Below are 12359 nucleotides of genomic sequence, written 5' to 3' on the forward strand. Positions count from 1 at the left end.
ACTTGGCAGGTTTGATTCTGGCTCAGTCCAGTGGTATTTCAAGGTGTTCAGATATGTCAGCATTATTTCAGTAGATTTATCGACTCGTGAAAACAACTCTAGGACTACATTCCAGCACCTTGACATCTCCAAAAACCGTAAAAGTAGTTTGTGGGACAAAAACCAGTAACATTATTCTTCAACATTTTGACGATTATTAGAAGAGTGTACACAATCTTTTACAATAACATTTTTTTTTTTACTTCTTAATAATAGCTATCTAATAATAATAATAAGAATAATTAAAAGTGTGATTTGATAGAATCAGATGATGATGTTTCAGGAATGAAATACGCTAAAAATTCTGTTTTAAATTGTTTTGTTTTTGGGTAATGTCTAATTTTATTATATTGTGATTAAGTTTCGACAGTTACAATGAACTAAGTCGAAACTGAAAAGAAACAGCTTCCACTATAGCACACAAGATATCTTACATTGGAACTTGTTTTGATGTAAAACGAGACATATTTTATGCCCTAATGAATCTCTTTCAAATAGTTTTTATTGATGTATGATGTGAATCAAAGCAAGGAAGCACAGAGCTCTCTCTCTCTCTCTCTCTCTCTCTCTTCACCAATTAGGGGTTTTGAGTTAAGAGGTTAACAACATTCTGTCATCCTTTACTTGTTTTAATATTTCTCAATTTATTTTTCTGTCATTCTAGTTCATTGTTGTCTTTTACACCTTATCCACATTTCTGCTGCTTCAAGAAGGCTGTGTTCTATTTTTTTTAATGTTCAGCTTTCACAATGAAATGTGATCCACACAAATGACTTGCCGAAAAAGGTTACGTCGGTTGCATTTTAAAAAAATGTCGTTCTTATATATGTATTTTTATTAATTCCAGGAAGGACAGAACAACGAAAAATTTGATTCTCATCCCCACAATCCAGAGGCCCTACCTGCGTATTTATTGGTCCACAACCGGTGGTACTACGGCCTAGATCTGTCGACTTCCCTCTTTTTACTTGCTTTGGCATTTGTGGAGGAGCCTGCAGTGCCGCTGTTCAGAGTAAGTGAGAGTTTATGGTGTTGAATACATGCAGGTAGTGAGAAGCAACTTAATGGGAGTCAATAGCTCTTACTTGGACGATGTACAGCGTGTAGAAAAAATGCTGTCCAATATCAACAGGCCGTGATAAAGGGGAATCAGGACGATTAAGATGGGGATAAAAAGCAACCCTCATCATCCTCCTAATGCATGTCGCATGTTCAACCTCATATTAATGCACTCAGTGCATTGCCAATCACGGAATTATTTGATTGGTGTTTCATCATCCTCCTCCTCCTCCTTTCCCCTTATTCAGCTCCTGCCGGGTCAGGGCATTTACGGTAGTTCACCTTCCACTCTTGTTCCACCATTTCTCTTCCATGATTTTGTCCCATTCCAGGTTTCTTCTTCTTGTACTCCTCTTTATTAAATTGCTCCACCTTGTTCTAGGTATCCCTCTTGCTCTCTTCCCCTCAAACTTCATCTCTATCATCTGTTTTGGTATCTTTTCTCCTCTATCCTTTGTACACTTGCAAACCATCTTTAATTTTTCTTTTAAATGCTATTTGTTTGGGGCGTCGACCTATAGAGTTCATTTGCCCCTAGTTGCACCATGTGATAGGAACCTGCGTGTAATTGGAATGTGAGGAAAGGAACGTCAAGGATGACACAAACACCCAGTCCCCAGGCCAGGGAAATTAATCATTTACAATTAAAAAAACCCTGGCCCAGCTGGGAATCGAACCCGTGGCCGCCAGGTGACAGGCGGACGCGTTGCCCCCTACACCGCCGGGCCGGACTTGAAACCATCTTAGTTTACTCCTATCAATTCTCTCATTTAGGTTTTCCATTCCGACCTCCTTTCTCATATCTTCATTTCTCAATCTGTCTATCCTTATCTTTCCTATCGTACTTCTAAAGTATTTAATTTCGCTGGCTTGAATTCTACTCTCCTCCCTACTTGTCTTTGTCCACGTCTCAGCTGCATTAGTCAATATGTGTGCATAATACATTTTGTACATTAACTCTTTACACTTTATACCAGACAAGATTTCTTGCTCGCTGGTAGAAAGCATTGTCCTGTTACACCCTTTTGTTAATCTCCATGTCTAGTCTTGTATTCTGCATTAATTCACTCCCTAGGTATTTAAAACTGTCAGTAATTTCAAGGCTTTGACCACCAATTTTCACAATGCTTTTAATTCAATGAATCAAGTTGTTCTTGTACTTCTTTTCTGTTCATTCCCCAGACCACAGTATCATCTGCTAATAGTAATACCTTTATCTCCCTATTCCCATATGCCTCCTTTATTTCCTTTACAATTTCATTCATAACCATTATAAACAAAAGAGGCGACAGCACACTCACTTGTCTTAGTCCAGTTTCATTTCTAAACCATTCCGTTGATTGGTATTTAGGCAGTGGTATTGTGGATCCTTTCGGTCATCTCTAATTTCAGGTAGGTTAATAGGTTAGTAATTAGAAAACCTGCAACTTTTTTTCCTTTTCATTACATTATTCTTTTCATGCTTTTTAGACTTCACACCTCCTAAGGTGGTTTGATGACAGTTCAAATTTCTACACTCCTACTCCCGTTTGACATACTTCAACATCTTTAAATTCAGAAATCTTTGGCTGCCATTATATTATATGGAACAGCAATGTTTAATGAATAAGTTTGTTACCGGTACCGTAGAAATTAGCTCTCCATATACTTGTCAAGATGAGTGGTTTTTGAAGACTAAAATATGGTTTTATATTCATAAAGTGGCAACACTTTCATCTCTAATGTTTCAATTTGTGTGATTTTATTCCTATGTTTTTATAAGAATGTAAATTTTATTTATAGCATGTAAAGTTTCATAATTTTACATTTTTATTTTTGACATTTCAGAGCAGCTGAAGATGACCCTAGGCTGTAATTTATAGTGATGATTATTCGGACATGTTTGTGTGTAGTGAAGTGAATTAATCACCTGTCTATCTAGAAATGTTGTTAAGTGTTTATGAGTTCTTGGCAGTTCATTGTTAATAACTAAATATGTAACAGCTGTTTGAGCCCATAAACATAAATCAATTAAAAGAAAGCAATTTGAAACATGGAAATAAATTACAAATTTTTAAAATGTGTCATAAGATCCAAAATTGAAACAAGGTTAGGATACACGACATCTAAGGCCAGGATGTGGACATCAGAAAGAACCGTATGAGGTTATGGATCGAAGGACTTCCGTTGGCCAAAACTTCGAATGAAGAATAATTTAATACCTACCTATTTATTATAAAAAAACACTAAAGAAAAGGAAATAAAGAACACTAGCATAAACACAAAATAGAAATACGAACCCAAAAGTAATTAAGTTGCATTCTTACAACGTTCTTATGAATTACAACAGACATTAAATAAAACTGAAGTTCAGATGTGAAAGCGAATTGGTCTACTGCGCAGAGTGGGTCGATATCCAAAGAGAATTATAAGTTGAAAATATAAAGCAACCACCTTCGCTAAAGAATAATACAGATCATCGGAAAACAATTTAAAATGAATCAGAATTACTGAGGTCAAGCTTAGTGAGTAATTTAATTTTAAGGTACAAAACTGCTAGAAAAGTTTGCCTCGTGCAGATGTGGAGATGGATGTAAAACTCCTTTACACCATCAAAAATATGTTTATATTCCTGTTAGTTAATTCAATGGGTAAACTCCTGTAACCATCTAAAATATAAAATTAAATGAAGTTATATTAAGAAATTTAAGATTTGCTTACCCCAAGAGAAGTCAGAGCTCCCCATGTAGTACAGACCTCCTGGGCAACACATCCGCTCTACATGATCCTGAAGACAGAATGAATCTAACCTGAGACGGGCTTCCCGAAGGTAGCCCGCACTGCGTGATGCAACAGGAAACAGCACAGCAAAATTAATTCTAAGTTGATGCAGGTTATCTTATCCTTGGACACTTTTTGAAGCTTGTCTTGTGCAAATCCCAGGTTAATCGACACGTGCCGTACAGGGTGTCCCACAAATTCTGACGATAAAATTTTATACAATTTTAAATGATCCAGAATTTTACTTGAAGTAGGCCAGATATAGAATCACTTGTAGCACATGTTATAAAATAAATAAAATAAATGAATATGTAAATGGCTGTTCCAAAAAGGTTCCTGCAGTGCTCAGTGAGACTTGTCATGTCATCACGGGATGTCTATGGAATACACCTCTGTAGAAGCTATACTACCTTGGTGGGATTGCACCTCTTGTCATTTGTTGAGAGATGGTGAAGAAAAAGCAAGTTGAAGAAGGCATTGGCTTCTGAAGCCCACAAACTCTGTGTGGCTGTCAACCAGCGCAACCAGACTTAAATTATGGAAAAGTTTCCTCAAGTCAACAGAAGCACTAACAGGTACATATCATTGAGCCTGAATTGATAAGTGGCATGCGAGATACAAGAATAAAATAGACTGGTTCACACAAAATGAGGCTTTTCCTCCTGTTCATGCAGAGAAGAGGTCCTCTTGGAAGTCGCTCAACAGGCTACGTTTGGATGTCATGAACTGCAAGAGCAATCTTTAGAAGTAGGCGTACCACGCCGAGATCGTGGTGTGTGGTTGCGGTGTCGAGCTGTCAACGTCTCACTAGCTCGAGTGTAGACCTTTCTATATGCTATGAAGGGCCTCCTTGGTACATCACTAGACACACTGAATGTTGCACACTTTTGGACAGCGGCACTTTGAAATGAGTTGTCAAGTGTATATGTTGTATATGGTATGGGCATGTACTCTGTAGCCATGAAACTTCAATTGCAAAGACTGCTCTTCAACTGAATGTGAATGGTCACTGAGGGCAAGGTGAGGGCGATCTCAAATATGCTGGTCAGACTGGGTGAAAGATGACATGCTGCTCACAAAATTCAGCTCCTGGGTTGCTGTGAATTGATTGAATTGGAGAAAACATTGCAAGAAAGCAGACTCCACATAAATGGAAAAGTGCGAAGATGACGATGAGCCGTAAGTTACAGTAGTGCTTTTCTTGACATGACTGTATGAAATAAATAAATAAATAAATAAATAAATAAATAAATAAATAACCTGTCTAGATAGAAATTATGTTAATTATCATCATCATTATTATTACTGTTGTTGGTCTTGGCTTCATCATCATCATCTTCATAATCTAATTTGCCTTTCTTTCTTAAGTAATGGTGTTGAGAAAGCTGAACTTTTTTTTGCAGTTACCAGTTGGAGTACATGGCTCTATCGAAATCCTGTGTCTGGCCATCATTGGGGTGGAACTGATGTTAAAACTTCGTTGGATTGGCTGGAAGAGTATTCTCTATCATAAAAGAACTATGTTCAAGGTAAATTCATAATTGTACATTAATAAAACCTATAGAAATGTATTTTCTTCTTCTTCTTTTCCTTTCCTTGAGTTTGTCTTTCCCTCATCAAGACTCCAGATATCTCAAGAATAGCATACAGCAGTGCGTGCCCACCCTCCTAATGAAGCTAAGAGACAGATTTTAGCTTAGTTGAAGCTGAAGTGTAATAGATCTGATGGAAGTGGAACTGATGAGGAGAAAGCCAAGCCATTTTTATCAAGATGTGAAGTTTGTTACTGACTTTCAGCATTTGTTTTAGCTGCCTCTGTGGATCAGCGGTAGAGTGTCGGCCTCCGGATCCCAAGATAGCGGGTTCAAACCCGGCAGAGGTAGTCGGATTTTTGAAGGGCGGAAAAAAGTCCATTCGACACTCCATGTCGTACAATGTCGGCATGTAAAAGATCTCTGGTGACACATTTGGTGTTTACCCGACAAAATTCATTAAAAATCTCAGCCATAGACGCCCAAGAGAGTTTCGGTTTACTCGGTCTGCCATCTAGTGGGGGCCTAGAGTAAAACGGAACGTCGAAATTGACGAGCAGACAGCCAGATGGCGTCAAATTGAAATGTCTGCACACGGTAGCTGAGGCCATACGATTATTATTATTATTTTAGCATTTGTTTTTCTGTTTGTACATGTGTCTCTCCTCTCTTCTCTACCTGAACTCACTCACAATATCCCCGGCCTGTCATAAGAGGCAACGAAAATGGGCCCCAGGGTCTCTCAGCTTGGGAGCGTGGGTTGGCGATCACAGGAACTTTAGCTGAGTCCTGGCATTGCTTCCGCTTACTTGTGCCAGGCTCCTCAGTGCCAGATCTATTTTTACCCCCTGTGGGTGGGGAACATAGATGAAGAATACACCCACAGTATCCCCGGCCTGTCATAAGAGGCAAATAACAGGGGTGACCAAGGGATGATACTTTTGGAACCATGAGACCATCTGTGATTAGTACCATTACGCTATGAACACCATGGATCGAATTTATTTGCAATTAGTACTACTACATGTGCCTGGTTGTGCTCCCTCTTAGAGCAATAATCGTTACGACCTGAGGAACTCGTACCACTACTGCTTCCAGCTGGGTCTGTGATTAGTATCATCGGGGGAGGATTGCTATAGGAGTAGTACCATTATATGAAGAACAGTCTGTGTTGCCTGTGGGTGGTTCCATAATGTGTAATACACCGTGGGTCTACATTGCCTGTGATGAGTGCTATTATGTGAGCAACACCAGGAGTATAGTGGCCTGTGATTATTATGATTATATGAGGAAGAACAAGGATCTAACTGGTGCCTGTGTTTAGTGCCTCTGTGTGAGCAACACCATGGGTCTGTGTTGCCTGTGGTTAGTACTTCTATGTGAGCATCATCTTGACTATACGTAGCCTATGATGAGTACCACTATGCGAGCAACAACCATGAGTATATATGGCTTGTGATTAGTACCACTGTATGAGGAACACCACTGATCTAGCCGGCGCTTGTGATTAGTGCCTCTATGTGAGGAACATCATGGGACCGTGTTGCCCGTGAATAGTGCCGTTATGTGTGACATACTCTGGTTATACATTATCTGTGGTTAGTACCACTATTGGAGAAACAACAAGGTTCTCCTTTACCAGTGATTAGTACCATTATGAGGGGCCGGTGACCTAAGTTTTGGACCCCTTTAGACAACAAGCATCATCCCACAAAATTAGGCATTGTGAATTGGATTCACTGATAGTTTTGAATTCGTGGTCATTTTTTCATCATCATCCGTTTTAGATTCTAGTCAGTGGATACATTTTGAAATTTTAATTATCGTTTGATTTTGTTGCCCCTCATATTATTAGGAGACAATGACCTAGCTGTTAGGCCCTTTTAAACAACAAACATCATCATTATCATCATCATCTACTTGAACTCATCTTTCATTGTCATATATTATATTAAAGGAACATGAAAAGGAACACATTATAGGATGACCGCAATGGAAGGTCAAGTCATATATCAGAAGACAAGAACTGGAAACAAAATTGGATAAGTAAGTCATATATTGAAATAAAGCAATATGAATAGGAACATTATCTTAGGATGACATCTCCCTATGAAGGTTGGCAGTACAATTGATTAAAATTACTTGCAAATCAGTGGCTTGAAAGATTTAAATAGAAATTCGTCCATATCAGCAGCACAATTCTTTAAGCCAAGAATTTCACCATCTCCCCACAGATCATTGCCCTTCAATTTTTCCCCTCGATGAGTTGGACAAGTTCAGAATTTTTTATTATCTCCTTTATGTCGCACGAACACAGATAGTCTTATGGTGTCGAAGGAATAGGAAAGAGCTAGGAGAGGGAAGGAAGCGACCATGGCCTTAATTAAGGACAGCTGCAGCATATGTCTGGTGTGAAAATGAGAAACAATGGAAAACCATCTTCAGGGCTACTGATAGTGGGGTTCGAACCCACTATCTTCCGAATGCATGCTGATAGCTACCAGCCACTTGCTTGGTGGAGAAGTTCATATCGTTCGCCTCTCATGACATGTTACATGTGATAAAATTCATTTTTGGGTCCGTATTGAAAATATTTGTATTAAATAACACTTGAATGTTTTATTATTCATCCACCTATTCAGTACAATACAATTTTAATAATTAGGACATTGTCCTTATGAAAGTTGTTAACATGAAATCAATATATTATATGGTACATGTTTCGCCTATCAATAGTGGAGCTCGATAGCTGCAGTCGCTTAAGTGCGGCCAGTATCCAGTAATTGGGAGATAGTGGGTTCGAGCCCCACTGTCGGCAGCCCTGAAGATGGTTTTCCGTGGTTTCCCATTTTCACACCAGGCAAATGCCGGGGCTGTACCTTAATTAAGGCCACGGTCGCTTCCTTCCAATTCCTAGGCCTTTCCTATCCCATCGTCGCCGTAAGACATATCTGTGTCGGTGCGACGTAAACCAAATAGCCTATCAATAGTAGGCATCATCAGCCACATTTTTCACCTTAGGATAGATCAGGTACCTGATTGGAAATAATTTATGAATGTTGTTAAAAACTATGTCGTTTAAAAAGTATTGGAGATTGTTAAACACTATTACAATATAAAATGTAGTATGCTGTTATTTGACATTATTTGTGATAATATTGGAGTCTAAAAACATTATAATTATTTGACAATTATGACATATTAAAAGATATTACAATAGAGATAAAAATCAGAAAACACATTCCATACGTGTGTTGTAGTAAGAGCTCGGCGACTGCCAGTTACTCTAAAACTCTCAACGTAAGCTAACATCTCAGCAGTCGAAGGGAACTCATCATATCTTTGGCTAACCACCGAATGACAACAACATTCCCTTCCTTCTAATACGCTCACCTCAACACGCCCAACAGCAAAGAGCCATACCCATTACAAACTCTTACCACATCAAAAAATGTGGTATAATGACGCCTACAAAGACTTCAATATAGCCTTTGGCACCAACATTTCCAACTACTATTATCTCAAAAGGAACCAGACAATATGAAAATTCTCCAATATTTATAAGCAAATAAATGAAAATCAATATTTTAGAACTTCAAGAACCAATGACCATTACCATTGCTCAACTTTCCATAAATTTTTGACAATACATCATCTGACAACTAAATGGAATGTGTTTTCTGATTTTTATCTCTATTGTAATATCTTTTAATATGTCATAATTGTCAAATAATTATCATGTTTTTAGACTCAAATATTATCACAAATATTGTCAAATAACAGCATACTACATTTTATATTGTAATAGTGTTTAACAATCTCCAATACCTTTTAAACAACATAGTTTTTAACAACATTCATAAATTATTTCCAATCAGGTACCTGATCTATCCTAAGGTGAAAAATGTGGCTGATGATGTCTACTATTGATAGGCGAAACATGTACCATATAATATATTGATTTCATGTTAACAACTTTGATAAGGACAATGTCCTAATTATTAAAATTGTATTGTATTGAATAGGTGGATGAATAATAAAACATTCAAGTGTTATTTAATCTCATGACATGCCCGATGTATCTAAGCTTTCGCTCCTTGATAGTTGTTAGAAGCACTTTTTTTTTTTTTTTTCCTTATTTAACAAATTGAGGACTTTCTCATTTGTCTTCCTTTCTATCCAGGATATTCAAAGCATTCTTCTGTACAAGTACATTTTGAAAGCTTCAGTCTACTTCTCCAGCAAAGGCGTGAGAGTTCAGCCTTGAAAATCAAACAGAAGGTCAGGTAAAACATAGCATCGCAACATCTGAACTCAGAGCTGACGGTTGAGATCTCTGCTGGTGAATAGGGCCCTCATACTGTTTAACAAATTTTTGGCTTGCTTGATCCTGGATAAGATTTTGTTCTTGGGATTGCAATGCTCAGTCACTATCGTCCCAAGATATTTGAAGGATGACACTTGCTGAACATTTGTGTCGTTGATGTGTAGGGAGGGCTATTTTGGTGTTTTTGCAAATACAGTCAGCTTGTTGGTGCCAATATTCATGAACAGACCAAATGCTGCACTGATCCTTAAGTCTCTGAGTAGATATTAAAAAGGGGAGGTGACAGGACACAACCCTGTTGCGCGACTCAACTTATAGCTATGTTCTCTGTTGTGGCACCCTCTCTTTTGACCTGTGCTATTTGGTTCCAGTAGAGCAAGTTTTGCACGAGATACGCAATTGAAATCATGTTGATAGTCAATAAAACCACACGTCAACATTCATATCTGGTACAAAGGCACACATTGTGGAATAAACACAATGACAGGTCTGTGTATTTTTAGTCTTTTATCACCTGTATTCATCTTTATCCTTTTCTCTTTTCCATTTTGCTGCCTTTATTCAGTTTTGTTCTGATCTTACACTTCCTACATTAAAACTGAAAATCTGTCAAGATGTCCCTTCAGTGATTGTTGTTGCTTGCCCTCCTGATCCCCTCTTTCTATTGTTTTCCTCCTGTTGCTGACCTGTTATTGGGTTTATCCTACCTGCATATGACTTTATTTATCATTGGTTGTTTCTTTCCATTACGTACAATTTTATGGTGATCCCTGTTTTTACCTGTTTGTCATACTTGTTGAACAGTGTTGATGTTTTAATGACATGTGCTCCTTAACTATTTGCAGTCAATGTTCTAAAACATTTGATATTTATTCACTCTTCAGGAATAATTGTTATACAGTCTGGCTTTGTGGTTAAATGATTTGTTAGATATTATGTATTTATTTATTCATTGCAAGCTAAGTCATTTGTGTTATCACCATGGACTGATTTAGTGCCCACCAAAAGGCATCTTGCCTTTTCTATTTAATAGAGGGTATGGGACAGAGCTTGTGAATAGGCCCTTTACATTCACCGTTATTCATGTGCATAGTCACTACACGAATTAATCCGTCACTACTGGGATGCACATTCGTGATTGCCATCCTCCACTGCATAAGAGGTACGTTATCTTCTTTCAGTATGACTAGGTCTCCAGGCTGAAGATAGGGATGTTTCGTTGCCCATTTATTCCTTAGCTGTAAGTTATTGATGTATTCATTTGATCATCTCCTCCAGAAGTTCTGAGTGAGCTGCTGAATATATTGTCATGAATAAGGTGGTGATGGGAGAAGAAGTATAATCACGATCAGAGAGTGTAGTAATTGGCTCTTCTTGTTTATTAGCGAAATAATGTAGCTTCATACAAAAACAACCATACAATCTTATTGTAAATATCATTTAGACTTACAGTATATGTGCAGTTCTCTTGATCGGGGACATGCTGAAGTGAATGCGACCGTCAGCTCAGAGAGCTCAAACATACATTGTTGACATTCTAGCCATCTTGTAATGTAAACAGAAAGGTCACCTGCAACCAACGCGGTCTGTGGCACTAAATCAGTCCATGGTGATAATAAAAAATTACAATGAATAAATACATAATATCTAACATGATTAGCATGTTGGCCTTTAGTTCATTCAAAGGATCCTGGGTTCGATTCCCAGTTAGGTCAGGGATTTTAACTTTCAATGGTTAATTCCCCTGCCCTGGGGGTTGCGGTATTTGGTGCTATCTTCATTATTAGAATTCATCTTAGGTAGGGCCCCTTTCTCACAGATGCAGAGGTCGCCTGTAGGCGTCAGGTAGAAAGACCTGCCTCTCCGGAGGCTGCCCACCATTATATATCCTTCTAGATGTCTTTATTTGTGTTATTTTTCCATTCAACCCTGATCTTAATACCATTGCAAGCTAAAAAATTATTTAACACATTTTCCTTTGTAACAGTCATATTTTACTGGTCTGTACGAAAATATATTTCCAAGATTATGCTGATTGAGAGTTTTCTTTATGTTGCATGCGTTATTTTATTTGCTTAGTGTTCTGTGTGAATGTTATGTCAATCACGATAAATGCAGTTGAACTTTTGTCATTTTTAAAATTGTTGTAACTAATTTTTAACAAATCTTTGAAAAACTTGTTATTAACCATTGCATTGCTTAGTGTTGTGTGCTAGGTATCATGGTTGTGGAAGCGATCACGGTACTGGTGCGTCAGTCATCCCACTTTCGAGTGACGCGAGCCTTGCGCCCCATCTTCTTGGTGGACACTCGGCATTGCGGAGGAGTACGACGCTTTATACGCCAAATCTTCCAGTCGGTTCCCCCCATCGTGGATATGCTTGGCCTGTTACTCTTCTTTGTCTGCATCTACGGCTTGCTTGGCTACTTCCTTTTCTCCGCCGATCCCAGGGACCAGCACTTCACCACACTCCACGACAGTTTCGTCAGCATGTTTGTGCTTCTCACCACTGCCAAGTAGGTTATTATGTGTTTGTTTGTTTGTTTGTTTGTTTGTTTGTTTGTTTGTTTGTTTGTTTGTTTGTTTGTTTGTTTGTTTGTTTGTGATTTTACTCAGGCTAGAATGTAGATATATTGTGCCT

At 38.2% G+C, this 12359-nt stretch overlaps 1 protein-coding gene across 1 annotated transcript in view; it reads left to right on the plus strand.

Annotated features, from left to right (window-relative positions):
• Positions 1 to 12359, plus strand: part of LOC136885885 (two pore channel protein 1) — a 77054-nt gene that overhangs the window by 8991 nt on the left and 55704 nt on the right. The window contains exons 3-5 of the mRNA XM_067158574.2: positions 887 to 1051; positions 5262 to 5387; positions 11921 to 12234. Coding sequence (XP_067014675.2) covers positions 887 to 1051; positions 5262 to 5387; positions 11921 to 12234 — 605 coding nt within the window. The remainder of the gene's footprint in view (positions 1 to 886; positions 1052 to 5261; positions 5388 to 11920; positions 12235 to 12359) is intronic.

This window comes from Anabrus simplex, chromosome X (assembly GCF_040414725.1).
Source record: "Anabrus simplex isolate iqAnaSimp1 chromosome X, ASM4041472v1, whole genome shotgun sequence".
Lineage (NCBI taxonomy): Eukaryota > Metazoa > Arthropoda > Insecta > Orthoptera > Tettigoniidae > Anabrus > Anabrus simplex.